The 21,259-nt window shown below is 34.0% G+C and overlaps 1 protein-coding gene across 6 annotated transcripts in view; it reads right to left on the minus strand.

The window, feature by feature from the left end:
* Positions 1-21,259, minus strand: part of TLK1 (tousled like kinase 1) — a 219,786-nt gene that overhangs the window by 115,149 nt on the left and 83,378 nt on the right. For 5 of the 6 annotated variants that reach the window (XM_007494354.3, XM_007494355.3, XM_001375937.5 and 2 more), the window contains one exon: positions 4,364-4,482. In XM_007494354.3, the coding sequence (XP_007494416.1) occupies positions 4,364-4,482 (119 nt within the window). Of the gene's footprint in view, positions 1-4,363; positions 4,483-10,964; positions 11,290-21,259 lie in introns of those variants that run through there. The other variant, XM_007494356.3, reaches the window with a different exon arrangement.

Below are 21,259 nucleotides of genomic sequence, written 5' to 3' on the forward strand. Positions count from 1 at the left end.
GAAAACTCTTCCATGTATACATTTATCAGGGAAGGGAGATTATCTGTTAACTGGTCTAGTGTAAAAAGTCTCAGATAAAAGGAAAGGGACTAAGAACTAAACCAAGGCGGTAACTAGATAAATGTCAATATCACTTAAGTTATACAGATCAAATCACTCTTGATTAGAGAAATTCAATTAAAACAACTCTGGGATACCACCTCACACCTATCAGATTGGTCATTTGTCAGTAAAGAAAAGTGATAAATGTTGGAGAGGATAAGGCAAACTTGAGGCACTATTGCATTGTTGGTGGATATGTGAACTGATCCAACCCATTCTGGAGTAAATTTGGAACTATGTCCAAAGAGCTATCAACCAAAGCATACCTTTGATCTAGTAATACCACTACTAGGCCTGTATCCCAATTAGATTAAAAAAAAAAAAAAGGAGTAAAAGATCTACTTTACAAAAAAATATTTTTAGCTCCTCTTTTTGTGGTGGCAAAGAATTGGAAACTGAAGGGATATTCATCAACTAGAGCTTAGCTGAACAAATTGTGATATATGGTAGTGATGGAATACTATTGTGTTATAAGAAATGATGAGCAGGATGATTTCAGAAAGATCTGGAAAGGCTTTCATGAACCGATGAAGAGTGAAATAAGCAAAACCAGGATAACACTGAACACAGTAACAGCAATATTATGGAATGTTCAGCTGTGACAGACTTGGTGCCTCTCAACAATACAATGATCAAAGACAATTCTGAGAGACATGATAAAGAATGCTATACATCTCTAAGTTGGAATGCAAATCAAAGCATACAATTTTTCACTTTACTTTGGGTTTTTATTTTTGGTTTTTGGTTTTACATGATTATTCTCTTACAAAACTGAACAATATGGAAATGTTTTGCATGATAATGAGTTGAGGTTTTTTTGATAGGAGATGGGGGTAGGAGAGTGCAGGAATGGGAAGATGGGGCTCGTGTGTATAGGAAGGTAGTACAGTGGATAGAATTCTGTGCCAGAAATCAGGAAGACTCATCTTCCTGAGTTATCTGGCCTTAAACACTTTTTAGCTGTGTAACCCTGGGCAAGTCACTTATCCTTGTTTGCCTTATCTGTAAAATGAGCTATGACAAACCACTTCAGTTTTTATATCAAGAAAATCACAAATGGCATCATGAAATAAATGTTGAATTACATATAAAGTAGTATCTACCCTGCTGGTTCCCAACACCCAAAGATTTTGCTAGAATACTACAGGAATTGCTAATCTTAAAACTAGTCCTTAAGACACTAGTTTATATTACAGAGAGCCCAAATGGATCTCTTACATCATTCCACGTGAATTCTAGTTTAGCCAATTTACTAACAACTTATACTTTTCTGAAATTAGTCAGACTGGCTACTGCTGTGCAAGTATCCCTGGGCTAGACCTATTTCTGGGGATCATATTAAGCTGTTAACGCCCTAAAGAAAATGGACTTTCAGCTTCTCATAAAACCAAAGTATTGGATTATAATGCAGATATAGGCATCCGAGGGTAAATGGGAAACTGTAACAAAAGTAAAAGTATACAAATAAACTACAATACTATAGGAGAAAAAAGTTAACATGGGTATATGAGTATGTAACATATTTGCACTATCAACAATTCTCTTGGTCCAAGAAACCTTGGAGACTACAAAAGACCATTTCAAGTGAATTCATGAGGTTAAAACTATTTTTGTAAGAAGATTAACATATTTTAACTTCTAATGATAAAATAGAAAAAAATAAACCCACATAAACAAAAACTTTGGTGGAGTCCTCAGTAATTTTTAAAATTGTAAAAATAAGTTGGCAAAGGAAAGAAAGGAAGAAAACATTTCAATGCCTATTATGTACCAGGTACTGTGATAAGTTTTATAAATACCTCCTTCAAATGCTTTATAAATATGAAGATCATTTGTTCCTCATAACAACTATTTGAGGTAGGTACTTTTATTATTAATCTCCATTTTATAGTTGTATTGCTCGATGGAAAAAGTTTCTTGAGGCCAGAACCTATCTTTCTTATACCTAGCATAAGGCCTTTGCATATATTAGTAGGTGTATAATAAATGTTTGCTGAATTTGAAGTAACTTTGTATTCATTTGTTTTTTTTTAGAGCGATAGTACAGAATTTGATAGACCAGCATCTCATGCTGTATGCTACAACAGATTTCAAATGGCTTAATCTAAAACTAAGAAGGTACATGCAGACATGCATGTGCACACACACAAAATTGAAGAGAATGATAGTGGGTCTGGATATAATTGACAATTATACAAGTCATAGATTGCTAAAAAGCAAAGCAGACAATTTAAACTATATCAAATTTAAAACTTGTGTTGCTTTGAACATATCACTCAAATTTTTCTTGGTCTCAGTATTATCACTTGTAAAATGAGAAAGATGAACTAAATGATTTCTAAGTCCCTCTGACTCCCAACTCCACTATCATATCTTTTGAAGGTAAAGGATAACTAAAGCTTTCTAAAGACCATTTCGTTATTTATAATGAAAAATCCAAAGGAAATTTTTAAGATTCCCATAAAAATGTGTATTTTAGAGATACAATGCAGGATCATTCTCATTCAGAAGCAAAATAAAAATGTATAGAGGTAGATCTTGGAATATGTGTTTAAAGCTTAAATTATGATAGAAGAGATTTTCCAAGAAAATAGCAAAATGCCAAGGAAGCTATTAATAATTTAGCTTTTCCAACCCATGGAATGCTGTAGTTCATTTTCCTAACCTAAGAACAAATTGAATACATTCGTATTATAATATCACACAAAATGGTTTGGATATATCTGTATGCTCTCTATGAAATGTTACAAAGTTATAAAACTTTTTCATATAATGCCAAAAGATCTTGAACCATTTCATTAGAATATTTCCTAAATCTGGCATTCAACTACTAAAACCCTTATACATGCCTAATCTGCTTTTGCCAATCATTTCCCCCAAGGGGAAATATCCCCCAAGGATATACCATGTTCTTTCTTACCTCAATTTTTATGCATGATGCTTCCCTTGCTCCAAAGGTCTTCCTTCCTTATCCCTACTTATCAAGATCCTACCTATTCATGAAGACCCAGTTCAAGTCCTATTACCTCCAGGAAAATCAGAGTAGTACTGTCCTCTCTCTAAAAAGATAAGTCTCAACCACAGTTTAACATGTAATTTTTTTCCTGTGGTTCATGTTTATTGACTATCTTTGCCAATTACATTTTTTGAGGAGGGGCCTTCACCTCAGTGTCATCTTTATGCTTAAATTCTAGCACAACAGAGCCCTAGACCAGTGATGGTGAACCAACAACGCACAGAGCACTTTCTCTGGGCATGCGCCTCCCCCTAACCCCCTCCAAGTTCATTACTAGAATGGCAGAAGGAATCAGACAGAGCTGCTCCCCTCCCCCTCTCCATCATGTCTGACAATTTTTTCACATCCCCCACACCTCTGCCCAGCAGCCAATGGGAACGTACAAAGGGTAAGGTGGACAGCTGACAGATGGCAGAGCTGGAGGGGAGCAGAGCATTCGGGACACTCCCCTTCCCCTCTCTACACTAGCTGAGGACATTCCTCACTTCATCCACCCCTCCCCGCCCAGCAGCCCAATGGGAATGCTTTCTTTCTCCCCTGTGTGTGTGTGTGTGGGGGGGGGTTTCAGGGCTCATAGAACACATGGGTGGCACAGCACAAGGTATCTAGGGGGCAGGGCATGGCACACAGTCTCTAAAAAGGTTCACCATCACTGCTCTAGACAAATAGGAATTTAATAATTACTTCTAGATTCACAAAAAGCAGTGAAGGAACAAAAGCCAAGTGACATAAATAAGAATATGTAATAGAATAGAGGAAAGCATGAGAATTCACTAAACCCAAGAAACATTAAGAATAACCTATAGTACAAATAAGCATCTTGATCCAAAGAGTATTTCAATTATCTATGAACAAACAGACTGTTTTCAAGTTCTATCCACAATAAGCTTCACTCCGTTGCTTCACAGGAGACAAGCATAAAAAAATTATATATATATATATATATATATATATATATATATATATATATATATATATATATATATATTATATAAATAAAGGATATTAACTTTCTGAGAACAAGTATTATGTCATATCCATGAATATCTTTCATGTGTAGCAGAATACCTTAATATTTACTGAAATGAAATTGCATGAACTATTCCAAGGAATTAATTTAACACTTGTTGATATATATAGTTCTTGCTTTCAAAGAACTTAAGAGCAAATATAAAATAAGCATAATGAAAACTTTATTTTAAATAATTTAAAATAAGTGAAAGCATTTAGTAAAGCAATACTTACTTTAGCTCCAACACTGCAACTTCCAGTGCTCCCAGTGCTTCCACTTACAACTCCTGTAAATCGAGCTTCCAATAATTCTTGCCTTCTTGGATCTAAACTGTGAAGCTCATCCATTGCACCTAGGAAAAATATTTCAAATTAGCTTGTGACTTGCCATTGATTCAATGAATGGTTCAAGTAAATGAAGTACATATGTGGGAGTCTTAACAATGACAAAATTTAACAGCAATCCTCAGAAAATATAGTATGTCTTTTGATTAAACAAAATACTGCTTTTCTGAGTTAGTGTACCACTTTTATGTGTCACTTATTTGGATATTAAATCACATTCTGACCTCCCTTTATATAGTGGTTTCAAATATGTGAATCTTCCTCGATAGTTGCAGCTAAAGTATTAATGTCAGTGTCTGACAAAGGACTCTGCACATGGGTACTCAAATATTACAATGAAAGAGGTGTTTCATGTTGAGAAACCAAAGGTTCTTCAAATATCATTCAACTGCCTTCAACTAAAACTTTAAGAATTGAGTTATAAAATTTTAAAATCACACTAGATGCAGAAATTAAAAAAATAATTAATTGTAACTTCCTGAGAAGCACTAGGGTGTGACTGATGTTGGGAGAAATAAATTATTCACATGCAAACCTAGCCCACAACAAATTGTTGATGTCTATCTTTAAATAAGCATTTGCTACTATTTGGCGGTTCCTTGATTCCTATTCTTTTAGGAGTATCTGCAGAAATAATTTGTTCTCATGTTAATTTTCTATCAATTCCCAATATTACCTTTATCTACAATGCCTTATATATAGGAAACATTTAATAAATGCTTGAGAAATTGATTAGCTATTTTATAAGGCCATCTTGACTTTTCAGGCACTTCATTCCACCTATAACCATTCAATTTACTCTTACCTCCTACTTCAAATAAGATGAGGTTATTTTGATTGACTTCCTACATATTTCTTATTTGATTCTCATGAGGACACGTAGATAGATACATTATTCACAGATTTTGTACTTTTGAATTCACCTACTCCCTAAATTTTATTTATAAATTCCAAATCATACTTGAACAGCTTTCACAGTCTTGCTCAGAGCAACAAAAACTTTAAGTCATCTGATGTACTTATTCCCTGTGCCTAGAAAACTCTTCCAACATCTCCCTTTTCAAATCTCTGGCTTCCTTCAATATTTAGCTCAAGTGCTACCTTTTGCAGGAGGCCTTTCTTGGTCCCCCTGGCTGCTAATACCTTCTACTCACTAGAAGTTTCAAAGGAAGTGGAGTCATTGGGTCAAAACAAAACTTTAATTTAATAAACATTTACTAAGCATTTACCATCTACAAGCACTTAATAGCTATGTGAAACTGGGCTGGTCACTCTAACCCTGTTGGCCTCAGTTTCTTCATTAGTAAAATGAGCAGGCGGAAGGAAATGGCAAAGCATTTCAGTATCTTTCCCAGAAAAACCTCAAATGGGATCACAGAGAGAGACACATCTAGAACATGACTGAATAACAAAAGGGTATATGTAAGGCAAGGAAGTAGAAGGAAAAGGTGGTAAATAAAAGGGAATTTGTTTATAATAAGATAGTATGCATAGACAGAGCAATTAATGTGAATAGGGATGGGAATGTGGCAGTGAGACTTAGTATGCACCTAAAATGATTACAGTAAATAAATGTGCTCATATATTTACTTCTCTGGCCAGAAAAGTCCTCTTCTAAACTAGTATTACCCAAAAGCTACCAAAGATTTTCAAAAGGCTCATTTCAAGTCATACTTCCTCCAGGAAGGTTTCCCTAAACACTTTTTTCTTCTCTAAATTCCCATGGCATTTACAGGTATGTTTCATGGTATTGGGGGAGGGAAGGGACACTGGGTATTGTTTCATGTCTGTTTATCCTTTTCCTCAATTCACATCAATACAATGCATGTAAAGGCAATGGCAGTAGCAAAAGGACATTTCACCATTTTGATTTTATAGCTTACCAAGAATCTGAAAAGAACTTGCCCTAATTATAAATCAATAAATGAGTGGAGAGAAAGTGTTTGTCAGATGTATAAAGAATAACTGAAGAGGATGAATCCAAACAATCTTTCCAATTACTTTCATTTCACTGATTATGTGGCAGATCTTCACTACCTTGTTTCCTTACCCAGGTGACATCTATATGTACCATCAAATAACAAAGACCAGATTAAGAAGATTTATGTGCTTCTCTGTCAACAGGCACAACAAAAAGGCAAATAACAAATTTCAAGGAGTTGGGGTAGTGGGGAGGGGATACAAGAAAGGCTGGAAAGAAACAACTTAGTTCCAAGTTAACTGCATTAAATTTTTTGCTTTTCTTCCATAACCAGCACCCCACAATCTCCTTTTTTTCTTCCTATATAATTTCATGTTGACTTTTTTTTTTCTCCTGAAGATTTCCTTTTGGTGGGTTAACCAGAAACAGGAAAGCTTCAGTCCTTCCTGCTGTCCATGTTTATTTCCCAATACATTTACTCTATATGCTCTTCTGAAGTAGGTTTCCAATGTTTTGTTATATCTAAGACTCAAAGTCTTAGTAAAGGATAAAATAAATGCCTTTCAATTCAAAAGTAGTAAAATAAATTCTGAATGTTGAAGAATTGAGATCATGGATGAACCTACTGTTTAGAATAACAGTTAAGGAAAAGGATAAATATTGAAGGGGATGTGGCAAAATTGGGGCACTAATGGTTTACTGGTGGAGTTGTGAACTGATCCAATCATCCAATCCTGCAGGAGGACAATTTGGAACTATGCCCAAAGGGCTATAAAATAATGCATACTTTTTGATCCAGGAATACCACTACTAGGTCTGTATCCTGAAAAGTTTTTAAAAAATAATAAAGGATCTGTTTGTACAAAAATATTTATAGCTGCTCTTTTTGTGGTGGCAAAGAATGGGGAATGGCTGAACAAATTGTGGTATGATAGTGATGGAATACTATTGTGCTATAAGAAATGATGAACAGGATGATTTCAGAAAGAGCTAGAAAGACCTACATAAACTGATACAGAGTGAAATAAGCAGAACCAGGAGATCATTATACACAGTAACTACAATATTGTGGAAGGATCAAATGTAATAAACTTTGCTACCAACAGCAATACGATGATGATCCAGGATAATTCTGAGGACTTATGAAAAAGAATGCTATCCACCTCCATAGAAAGTACTGCTGGAATAGTTTATTTGGGTATATGTTTAGGAGTTTGAGTTTTACAAGATTATTCGCTTACAAAAATGAATAATATGGAAATGTTTTGCATGATAATACATGTACAACCCAGATTGAATTGTTTGTCAGCTCTGGGAGGGAGTAGGGAAGAAGAGAGGGAGATAATATGGATCATGTGACTTTGGAAAACTTATATGGAAATTATTAAAATGAAAATTTTAAGAGATCTTCCCATTGAAATAACTGACAGACTAACAAAGTATATAGCACTACAGGAATTGCTGAAAATATGCTGGTTTAATGTTCCATCACAGATCCAAAGTAATCATTCATCTCCCAATTTTCTTAAGCCTAAGCCTAAGATAGTCCCAGCATATTTTTATATTTAAATGCATTTTTAGAATTATATTCACAGAAAATTGGAAAGAATTTCTATATATCATCTAATCCAACCTGGGCCCTCCCCCTGTCCCCCAAGCATTAATCCTTTCTATAACACCTATGCAAATGGATATGCAAAAAGCTATAATTTATAGCTTCCAATGATGAATAATCTTCTAGGCAGCTCTAACAATAGGGGCATTTTTCATTCTGTTGAATGGAAAAATAGCTTCTCTTAAATTTTTGTCCTATAGGGTCAAGCAACCCCCTCTCTCCATTTCAATCATTTGAAGATAGTTATAATATAGTAATAATATATTATTATAATGTCACAATATTATAATAATTACATATTTTATAAATAATACTAATTATATATAATTATATAACATTAAATAATAATATAAATTATAATAATAATAATAAATAATAGTAATATAATAATCTTTCCACACCATCTAACTCCAGCCCTTTCTCAAGTTATCATCACTGACATGGTTTCCAGCAATACAACTTGTCAGCACGATTAGTATATAAATTCTTTTAAGAGTAGGTGCTTTCATTCTTTGTATCTCCAGCACCTAGAACAGTATCTGGCACTTAGTAGGTACTTACTTTTGTTTGCTGTTTGACAATTTTTAAGTGTGGCAACTTACACCAGGCACAATATCATCTTTCCATTGCAGTTATACTATCTCCTCCCCTTACTCTGGATAATACACTAATATAGCCAAGACTGAAACATAGGGGTATAGTGTAAAAGACTTGTCTTGGAGTCTGGAAGAACTGGATTTGAGCCAAGGTTCTGATAGATATTAGTTATATAACCAAAGATAAGTCAATTAACATTTCTATGCCTCCACAGAACTGATGATCTCCATCAGTTAAGGCAATTTCCATACTGAGTAAGTAATTCCCCACACTGTAGCAACACAAGTTACATGTAGTTCAACATTCTGTTTGCAGTTCACAAAACCCTTTAGTCTTTTGAACAGTAGTCTCTATTTACATGTTTCCCATCAAGTACTTGTGCAGTTGAGGTCTTTTAATTCAAGTGTAAAAAAACATTTGGCTCTATTGAATTTGTTCCTTTTCATCTGCAAAGATAGTTTTGGATCCTACTTCAATCATCCACTAACTGAGCTATTCCTCCCCATTTTGTATCATCTTCAACTTTGGTATACCAACTAATCCTTCATCCAAATAATTGATTAAAATACTGAACAAAACCAGGTCAAGAACATTAACATGTAGTACTTCATCAGAGTAGTACCTCTAAAATGACATCGAATTAATAATCAAAATTCCTTGGTTGCTGAAAGTACATTGTATTTACTATTTGTGTACAAATTGTATCCCTCCAATAGAATATAAAGCTGCTGTCTGGCAGGTAATACTTTGTTTTCATCTTTGCATCCACAGCAGCTAACAATAACACTGAGCTTAAAAACTGCTTTTTGAATTGAATTAAATAACATTTAAATTTACTAAATTTATGTCAAAAACCTGTGGCTAAAACCTCGGTTCAAAATTGCACAACTTTAGAGTTAAAAGCTAGGGTCAATTCAGATATTATACTCTCCTTTTATAACAGCTTTACACACTACATGGTCACCAAAGAAACTAGAGAAAACCAAACCAAGCCACCTAAGTGACTGTGGGAACGGCATAAGAAGATCAAGGGCTTCCATGCCCAATGCACCCCGGAATGTAAAACTTCTGGGTAGTTAGGAAGTCAGGGGCTTTCCATTCAGCAAGTCTGTGGAAATATGCCCAGTGTACTCCAGAATATAAGGCCTCTGGGTAGCCATTAACTTAGAAGCAGTAAGACAGGTTGCTAGCCCCCCACCCCTCATGAGAACCTAATCCAATTTCCTCCCCAGATACCAGATGTCTTGACAGGAAATTATTGGTGCAAGAATTCCATTAGAAACCCAGGTAAGGAGTCACCCATTGATATATCGATCTATCACCCATAGAAAACTCCTGTTGAGAATCACTGAAGAAATTTATATCCATTATCCTTATCTTGTGAATCATTGCTTATCACTGTCTCTGCATGAAGCTTACTTAATCCAATTACCTAGGTCATTTACCCCATAAACTGTGGACCCCAAATCATTAAACTTTGTCACTGTTCAAAGAGATTGTTCTGTGTGTCTCTTTGTCAAGTTTCCACCCTCCTATAATCCCAAAAACATTTCCCTCACCTGGTGTGGGCAACCCATGAGCTGTTTCCAGAGCTGGTACCTGTCAATTGACTAACATCTTTTCATTTTAGAAAATCAGTTTACAAAGAATATTATCTATATTCAGTCATGGCTGACCATACCAAATTAAAATAATGCAATCAGCAAATTAAATGCAGACTGCTGGAAAAGAATACATTGAACAGACCTAAAAGATAACTTAATTCAATCTCTGTTATAGGTAATTCATATTGCCCACTTTGTCAATTCCAAAAGTTCTTTCCTAATACCAACTAGGTGGGATAGTTAGAAAAAGTGTCATTCATTATCTCTATTTTACAATGCTTGAATCGAGATTCAGAAAGCTAAAGTAACCTAAGGTCCCATGGTAGTATTCATAAAAGTCAGAACTAGAATTCAACTGAACAAAAATATATTGTGGTGTCCCAACTACACTACCGAGTAATAATATAGTAGTTCTTCCTTATCCTCAGTTTCAGTTACCTGCAGTTGATGTCTAATTACAGAGGAAGGAGAGAGGCAGGAAAAAGGCTGGTATATGTTTCAAGGATATGTGGAGGCCAGTGTACTGGTCTGTCCCCAAGCCTATGTAGGAGTGAGACAAAGGTCTCCTCTCTCTGTGGAACAGCGTGAGCTATTCTGCTTTCCCTTGAAAGGTTCTTTTTTTCATTGGGGGCTTTGGGGGGGGGGTGTTAAGAAGTGAAGAGCCAAGGGGCAGGAACTAGGGAGTAAAAGTATAGTACTATTCAGTAAAGTTAATGTTAAGTGTTAAAAGTTAGTGAAAATAGTACTACCTACAAGTTTAGCCATATTGGAGTGTATTCCATACAGACTTGGAGCCTTCTGATTGTATGATTAAAGCTTCATAGAATTTTAATAGTTGGAAATAAATGAGAAAACAACTAATCCTAGAGTTTAAACTGAAGTTAAAGGCATGGTCCTCTATCATGTCCCTAAACAAGTGGTCAGTGAGCCTTTACTTCAAGATTTCCAATAATGAAGAACTCTATTACATAATTAAGCAGTGTACTCTATGACTAGACAATTCTAATTATTAGGAAGTTTTTCCTTATGATGTATTCACATTTTTATCCCTCTTAAGGATTAGAATTTTCCTCACAGCAACCACATACATCATTATCCTTTTTTACACAAGTAAACTGAGGCATATATATGGAAAGTAACTTACTTAAAGTAAAACAGCTAATTAATTGAAAATACAGGGTTTTAACTCCAGTTTCATCAACAGTAACAAAATAATAAATTTTAGAGTTGAAAGGAATCTCAGAAACCACCTAGTTCAATGTTTAATAAAGAGGAGTCACCATAGCAATTTATCTAATAGCTTAAAGACCTCCAAAGAGAAGGAATCCATTTACTACTTAGTGAGGTAGCCCAGGTATGTTTTTAGACATTTATTTGCCTTCTTGCAACATTTATATATTTCTTCTGATTCTACCCACTGGGGCCAAACAGAAAATGCCCAATTTCCTTTCTTTGAGATAATCCATCAAACACTTGAACATAGCTATTAAATCCAAAAAGAGAATCTCAAATGATGAAAGAGGCTTGAGGCCATGCCCTATCATGCCAGTACTATCTTAAGGAACTAGGGCTACTTACCCTACCTTCCAGATCTAAAACAATGAACCTATTATCCTAATCCTAAATAAGTTATAGAAAGGGAGCTTGAATCCAGGCTTTTCTGGGTCCTTTCCATGCAAAAAAAGGAGAGGTATATTTTGCACAAACAAAACCAATCCAACTAAGATTAGAAGAAAAGGAGAAAACTGGGAGGGGGGGTATACAAAATATCTCTGATCCTTATTTGTCAAATATATAGAGAACTGAGTAAAATTCATAGGCATACAAATCATTCCACAACTGATAAAATGGTCAAAGAATGTGAAAAAGGCAGTTTTAGGATGAAGAAATCAAGATTACATTTAATTTCATTTTAAAAAAATGCTCTAAATCACTCTTGATTAGAGAAATGCAAATAAAACAACTCTGAGGTACCACCTCACATCTATCAGATTGGCTAATGCCAGAGAAGAAGAAAATAAATGCTGGAAGGGATATGGGGAAATTGGGACACTAATACACTGCTGATGGAGCTGTGAACTGATCCAACCATTCCAGTGGACAATGTCCAACTATGTCCAAAGGGCTTTAAAAATTGTGCATACCCTCTGATTCAGCAATATCAGTGATATGTCTGTTTGTTTAACAGAGATTTTTTTTTAAAAGGGAAAAGAGGGGGCAGCTGAGTAGCTCAGTGGATTGAGAGCTAGGCCTAGAGACAGGAGGTCCTAGGTTCAAATTTGGCCTCAGACACTTCCCAGCTTGTGTGACCCTGGGCAAGTCACTTGACCCCCATTGTCTAGTCCTTACCATTCTTCTGCCTTGGAGCCAATACATAGTATTGACTCCAAGATGGAAGGTAAGGGCTTACAAAATAAATAAATAAAAAGGGAAAAGAACCTCTTTGTACAAAAATATTTATAGCAGCTCTTTTTTGTGGTGCCAAAGAATTGGAAGCTGGGGAAATATCCATCAACTGGGGAATGGCTGAACAAGTTGTGGTATATGATTGTAACTGAATATTACCATGCTATAAATGATGAAGATGATTTAAGAAAAAACCTAGAAAGACCTCTATAAATTGATGCAAAGTAAAGTTAGCAGAACTAGAACAACATTGTACAGTTAACAGCAATATTATACGATGATTTTTTAATGACTCAGCTATTCTGAGCAACAGTGATCTGAGAATAATATGGAAAGACGGTTTATACTATTGTATATGTAAAATCTATACCTGATTGCTTGCCATCTGGGGGGGAGGGGGAAGAGAGAAATGAAAAGAGGATGAAAGTTTGGCCCAAACTTAAAAAAATAAAGGTTAAAAACATTGATTTTTTCATGTAATTGAGGGGAAATATTAAAATAAAAAAGAAGAGAAATAAAACAAAAAATTAATGAAACAATAACATCAGGCACAAATAAATTCTATTGACAGCTTTAATCTCACTGAGAAGTAGCCTAGATTATAAGAAAAAGCACTTGGCCTAGAGTTACAATATTAGAAGGCTCAAATAAAGCATTACTTATAAGTTTGTATCAGCATTTCCATTACTTTTATGAGGATACAAACCAAATTCAGAGGGAAAAGGAGATATGTCAAAATCAATAAAGTATAATGAACTACTTCCTATAAAATTAATGTTCATTGGCTTTGAATGAATCCAAACTTTAAATTTTAAGAAACTTAAAGAGAGGAATACCATAGTGAATGAAGAGCTGGCCACAGAATTGAGAAAAGCTAGGTTCAACCATTAACTGTTATAATTCAATTCTTGGCAATCCCCAAGTATCATTTGCTGAATGTAAATGAACATTAAGTGGAATTCAGTTCTAATTCTGCACTGCCTTAATGTGATTCTAAGCAAATATGAACTTAGCTAGGCATTTTAAAGCCGTTCACATTGTCTCCAGCTTCTCATTTAACAGTGTCCTTCTTTACACACTTTATTTTCCAATCAAATTGGTCTATCTCAGAATTCTCAACTCCATACCTTAGCACAGACTAAACCCCATGCTTAAAGCTCTCTACCTCTTAGAATCCCTCACAATCTTCAAGGTTCTGGAAACCTTTTCCTGAAATCCTTAGCTATTTATTTATACATTTGTATACTGTATCCCCAGGAAGAACACAAGTTCCTTGCAAAGAATTACTTTACCTTTTGTTCTTGTATTCCTAACACCTAATATAGTACTTGACACAGAATATGCTATCCCCTAGAATCATTGCTGGCTAGCTTGTATATGAAGGCTTAAGTCTTTCAAAGATGTTTTTCTTCACAATATTTTTGTTACTATGTAATTTGTTCTCCTGGTTCTGCTCACTTCATTCTGCATTACTTAAAAAAATCTCTCCAGTGTTTTTCTAATATCATGTCTTTAGTTGTTCCTTTAGAATCTATTTCCTCAGCCATTTCCCAATTAATGGGCAACCCCTTTGTTTCTGGTTCTTTGGTACACCCAAAAAAGAGTGCTTCTCTAAATATTTATTGTACATTGGGGTATTTTTCCACTTTCTAAATGAATCCTTATGTTATACTACTACCTCATTTATAAACATTTCAAGGTTATATATCCCTTCTAAGGTCACATAGCATCCAATGTTAGAGAAGACTAAAACTTAAGAGTCTTCATTCCTAGATGTTTTCTTTTCAATGTCACATCTGTGTGTTAATTTATTTTTTTACTTTCATGGTTATCTTTTATTTAGCTTTTAATCAAATAATGAATCTTATCTGCAAAATATCTTCTATGTGGTTATTAAGCTTCAAGTTAAAGGCTTTCATGATGGAAAACTGACTGTTTCAGAAGGAATTCTATTCCACATAGAAACAGCACTGGAAACATTTTTGAAAAAAATTTTTGGTTATATAAAGCTAAAATTTGTCATCATCATCATCACATGACCATTATGGAAATATGCTTTGCATGGTCATACATGTATAACTTGGGTCAAATTGTTTACCTTCTCAGGGAGGAGGAGGGAGTCAAGGAAGGGAAGGAGATGGTTTTGATATTTTAATTTCAGAAAAAATATGTAAATAAAAAGTTTACACGTAATTGGGAAAATAACATATTAAAATAATAGCTATCCTTTATAAAACACTTTTAAGGTTCATAAAGCACTTTACATATATTATTTCATATTTCATCCTTACTATTACCTTGGAGCTATGTATATTAATACACCTATTTTAGAGATGAGATAAATAAGGCAGAGTTTAAATGACTTTTCTCAGCTGTGTGTTAATTTTTTAAAGTGCATTTCCTATGCTAGACAACAAGCTCCTTTAGAGAATGGTCCCTATTTTGCTTTCTTATATGACACCAAACAAAATATTAAATGCCAGCTAAAAGAGGAAATTTGAGAAGCTCTGTTTTCCACACACGAGTCTGTTTGTAGAAGTAAAAAGTCATAACTCAAACGGGGAAACAAAAACTCTTAGTAATTTTTTCTTTCTAACACATTTTAGAAGAGCAATGTTCATTACTTACAGAAGGAATGTCCACACCAATAAGATTACATTTCTTTGCAGTACAGAAAAATAAATGAAACCCTAATAGAATCAAATATACTTTAGAGGCCCTATTATTCCTCTCTTTTTGGAAAACTTCAATGACTCCCTCATGTGGGCCGATTCTTATCCTTGGCATTCAAGAATCCTCTAATTTTTGCATCATTTTTATCTTTCTAAGCCTCATTTTATACCACTGTCTACCTCCACATAATCTATGCTTTTGCCAAATACTTCAACTTTATTTTTTTAATGTTTTCCCTGCCTCTCCTTTTTAATCAATAAAATTAATTAAGCATCGGAAGTAACCTGCATTGTTACACAATCTACCACAACCTGGAGAGACCACCAGCAATAAGAAACCTTCTTTTAAGGCACTAGCCCTTCCCACCAGCAACACTGTGCTACATAATCTCATATTGCCAGTACCAAGTACATCAAATTAAAATGGAATATAAAGATATTCCACAGCAGGAAACCAAATAACACCCAAGCAATTCCCAATTGTTGCCAAGGGAAATTTTGTTAATCATATATCCCTCATAAGAAATAGAGGCATTGTAGACCATCAGATTTCATAGCCTCTCAACTGTGATACTAGCATACAATTATTCATATTATTTTAAAACTTTGGTTCCCAGATTCAGTTGCAAGACATTATATATATATATATATATATATTTCAATGTACCCAAATATCTATTTATTATATAAAAAGGTGAGAAAATTATGAAAGATGCCTATAAAATAAAGAAATAAAAACAAAGCATTCTCATATTTGAACAAAAAATTCTCATAAATGGTAACAGTTGATTTATTTTCAAATAAAGCAGATTAGAGAGAAGAAAATAAAAAACAACAAAGTGCCAAAGGAAAGTTATTTTTATGAGTTTTTTCCTAAATAAATAGAACTGAAGGCATTTATTTTCTTTTCCCTGTTCCTAGTCCCAAAAAAATTGATATTCTAGGAATGGCTAATCATTTTAAAATCAGATTGTGCAGCAACTAATTGAATATGGTCAGATCACACTTCTTATTTCTCCACTTAGCAATGCAATGCAATGATCCAGGACAATTCTGAGGGACTTTTGAGAAGGAATGCTATTCTATTTCTCCACTGATTACTCATTGTTAGGTTAAACTCTTTGTGCTTAGGTTTCCTACATCCATCTGAAATATATTTGGAAGTATATCTATAAGCAACTTTCTGATCCTTAGAAAAGTGGTCCTACATAAATATATTTAAACAAAATTCTGTTTAAATTCTGCTCTTAATTTCCTTTATACTTTTCTCCAAAACTCTTCTTTTTGTGGTCAGTAGGGATATTTGCACGTAAAAGATGGATTTTATCTGTTCTTACTATTTATAGTTTCAAAGCAAAGTCCAGTAAGCAACATCGGGTCTTTTATTCTTTACATCTTCCAGTCAAACTAGACTTGTGTATATCTGGCTAGGGGAATTATTAAGTCTCGGATGATCCCAAGTCTTTTCCCTATTTGTGGAGGTTTCAAACCCAAGGTGGTTTAATAAGTTTATGAGTACAATAAAACTATATACGGTTGCTGGGAACACAAAGACCCAGAATGAAAACAATGCTTGATTCTCTAGCAACTCCAATCCAAATACCTCAGTATAGGAAATTCATTAAAGGTAGTAAGTACTTTCTATTTGTCTATTTGTACATCATGCACTGTAAGGTGGAGGGAAGTGTTGCTACCTTAACTTTCTATATTTGGGTTTTCTCATTTGGAAACCTTGGTTGGTACAATTAGTCCAAGAATTTTAGGAGAGCTTAGACCTTCAGTGACTGGCAGTAACTTACAAGCCAAGCAGAGGAAAGGAGAAAAAAAGGGGGGGAGGGTGGGGGAAGCAAAGTTCCACCATAAATGAATATCATAAATTATGCAACACTAAAAAGAACTAGTTTTGTTTTAAAGCTCCCCCCAAATAAACATTAACAATGGTTCTGTAAAGTTGGAACTGTCACAAGACATCAATTTCAATAACAAACATATTAATGAAAAAAGGGAATAATTGACAAAAGAAAAATCAAGTCAGAAGACTTGGACACAAAAGTTATCTCTGCTATTTTTAGATCTGTGTGACCTTAGGCAAGCAACTTAATCTCTAAGGTTTCCTTATCTGTAAAATGAGTAAATTTGACATTACTTCTAAGGCTCATTCCAAATCTAAATATATGATCCTACGAGGACTAGAAAATTGATTCTTTTCTCATATATTCAACAAAATCCCAGATTATTTGCATAAGACTTTTGTTTACATAGTGGATTGATAAGTCAACAGTTACTGATATTTTCCTTTTTTTGTTGTTATAGGTGTTTTCCCCCACAAATTTTATATAGGCAAGTATGAAGGGTATGTTGAGGCACACTTTAATGGTGGCCAAAAATCTGTGTTTTGCATCTTATTTTAAAACTTTGTTTTTAAGCATAGAAATTAATTTTAAAAACAAAATTAAGTTTTATTTTCTTAGTTTATAAGATTAGTAAAATTGTATTTATAATTAATTATAAATTCAATAAATGTTCTCTTTTTAAAAATATTTTAAATGTTTACATAACCTAATGAAATATACTGTGCACATGTAGTCTTTATCCTCTCTTTTCAGATATCTTAAGAACCTTCAAAACTGTTTTCTACTTAATTTGATACAGATGTTTTTTTCCATCTTTTTCTTCAGAATCATTCCCAATCTTATATAGCACTTATTGAAATATGTTAAAGTCCAAATTTAGTAGTCCCACTGTTTGTAGTTATATATAAATCTTTATAATTCTTTTTATTTTCCATTATTTATTATCCTAGTTGCATTCTTACTACATTCCTTTGAAATGACTTTGCTTAGACAATTTGTTAAGCTAAGTTCTCTTTAAACTTCTTTTCCCCTTTAATACTTTTTATTGAGCTGAGGTGAAATTGCTCTATTCCTAATAGTTCAAAACAATATTGACTACTAAGATATTGGATATGGTAGAGTAAAATGGCTCACCTCCAAAATGGTACATGTCAAAATCACCATAAAAAAATTACTTGAAAGATATGAAAATGTAACTTCTCCTCTGATCATTTATATCAAGAAGTATATGACAGGTAAAGAGACACTTGCCAAGTGTCTGCCACAGCCATAGAAGCTATCCAATCCAAAATACAATGAAGTCTTGCAGATGGCATCCCAGAACCCAGAACCTCCTATGTGAAATCCATAATCATGAAAAGGAGTTCAGCCCAATTGTTCAGAGGGAAAACTAGGTGGATAAAGATTACCTATTATCTAGATTATTATACAGGTAGTGCAGTGGATAGAGAACTGAGTTAAGAATCAAAAAGATTCATCTTCATGAGTTCAAATTGGGCCTCAGTTAGTAGCTGTGTTAGCACTTACCTCATAGGGTTTTAGCAAAGAGTAAATGAGATAAAATGTAAAGTGCTGAAGGAATTATATGATACCTATTATTATTCGCCAGTGAAATAAGAAAGTTTAACAAAACATCTTACTCAAAAGGAAAGAATTATGATGGTTCAAATTATACCAGTACCCCAAAGCCACAACAATCTGTCATTGCCAAGACCAAGAGTCAAGAATTGAAAGCATAAAAATTGCATAAACCTTGTTTGAATGTCAAAGCAAGTTCTTCGTTTACCTTAAAGTAAAATTATATTAAATATTTCAATTCAGGTTGCTTTTGCACAGAATAAGCCTATTTAAACAGCTCCAGGCAAGATTTACACTCTTAATTCAAAGTTCTGAAACATAGTCTAAAACAATTCTGGGCTTAATTATAACTAGTTTATAGGCAGCCTTGAAGATCATTTTGCCATTTTAATTTTTTTTTTTATTAAGACTAAAACAACTTAAGGAAAACTCAACCTAACAAAACAATATTATGCTAAATAGTAAAACTTCTAAGTACAAATTTGATGGGATCAAAGACAGACAACATGGAGAAATAATTACTATAGCTTCAGTCATATAGAAACTATCCTAAACAATGGGCTCAATTAGATTATAATTACAAGTTACCTTAGTCACCTAAAATAGGAATATTTTCCACCAATGTGGTTCTTATTCCTATAAACTTCTTTTCCTAGGAAACATAAGTCAATTGTCTAATAGAAGAGAGCTTTTCCCTTTGGATTTAAGATTTTATTTTTATGCAGTATTTCTACCAATTTCTACTTAACAGCACAAGGAAGTCATTTTAAAATTACTTAACCAATTTAACAGTAACTGCAAATACACATTGAAGGTTACTACTGAATATTAGAGAGGAAAAGTAAAGGCATGGATGCAAATTTGATTCTGGGGTAATCAAAGCTAGAATTCTTTTCTCTCCCAGATTCCTTATGAATAACCAATATATTTGCATATGCATATAAAAGGGAATCTCTAAAGCTAAGGGTGCCACAACAGGAAGTCACTCAGACTCTCACACCCTCAGATTCCTCAACTAAAAAATATATGGGTTGGACTAGGTATCTCTAGAAGTCCCTTTCAGTTCTAAAAAGTACCTTTCAGTTCTAAAAACTTTGATTCTAGGTATTTTCTAGATCCTAACCTAGAAGTCAAGAGATACATTACTTATTAAACCATTATCCATTAGGCATTTATTTATTAAGTATTATAAATTGTCAAGCACAGCATTAGGGACTAGGAAGGCAAAGAAAAAAAAGTAAAACCCCCAAATCAATGAGTTTACATTTTAAACTATTTCAGTAGGAATATTAACAGAAGCACATAACCCACACTATATTTCTGTAGCTCATCTGATTTATTTTTGTTCCATCTTTTCCTTAAGTATCAATACACTATCTTAGTCACTTCTGTATCTCCCATGGAGCCTTCCACAGTGCATTGAACATAATGGCAAGTCAACTAACTTTTAGGAGTCAGGAGTTCCAAATTTGCAAAAATGGGAATACTGTTAGAGGCCTAGAGGTGGCACAGTAGATAGAGGGCCAAGCCTGGAGATGGAACATCCGGGGATCAAATCTGGCCTCAGACATTTCCTATGTGACCCTGAGCAAGTCACTTAACCTAAATTAACTAGTCCTTATTGCTCTTCTGTCTAGGAACCAAATGATAATATTAATTCTAAGAAAGATGGTAAGGGTTTTTTTTTTTTTTAATGGGAGTACTAGTTCCTAGTACACTTATGTTCTCTAATGCTATATCATAACAAAGGCTAAATCAGTACAGTCCAAGATCTAGGCAGGTCCTAAAAAGCTGGAAAGGTTTAAGTGTCTGTTGTCCAAGGGCCAGTTAGGCTAAGTTCTAAAATATTTGTTACAAGGAAGACCAAAAAATGTTGAAATTTTTGGACACAGCAATTCTCAAAGGCCATCAGAAACTTGCACTGATTAAGGAAATCATAGTAGTTGAAAGAGACATATCAACTTCAAAGGATTGCTGTGAGCAAAAATTGAGAAATTTAAATGAGGTGTTTTATAAACTCTAAAGTACTATAAAAATGTCAAATAGTTATAGTGGTTGTTTTTATTGCTATTGCTTTATATATAGCATGTCCTCAATAAATACTAACTGAATTAAACCCATAATGTCCTCTCAATTCAATTCAAAGAGGGGTATCCATCGATTGGGGAATGGTTGAACAAATTGTGGTATATGTTGGTGACGGAATACTATTGTGCTCAAAGGAATAATGAACTGGAGGAATTCCACATGAACTGGAAAGACCTCCAGAAATTGATGCATAGTGAAAGGAGCAGAACCAGAAGAACATTGTACACAGAGACTGATACACTGTGATAAAATTGAATGTAATGAACTTCTATACTAGTAGCAACGTGGCACAATCTGGAAGAATTTATGAGAAAAAAACACTATCTACATCCAAAGAACTGTGGAAACAGAAACGCAGAAGAAAAACATATGATCAATCATGTGGTTCAATAGAGATATGATTAGAGTTTTGATGTTAAAAGGTCACTCTACTGTAAATATGAATAACATG

This window comes from Monodelphis domestica, chromosome 4 (genome assembly GCF_027887165.1).
Source record: "Monodelphis domestica isolate mMonDom1 chromosome 4, mMonDom1.pri, whole genome shotgun sequence".
Lineage (NCBI taxonomy): Eukaryota > Metazoa > Chordata > Mammalia > Didelphimorphia > Didelphidae > Monodelphis > Monodelphis domestica.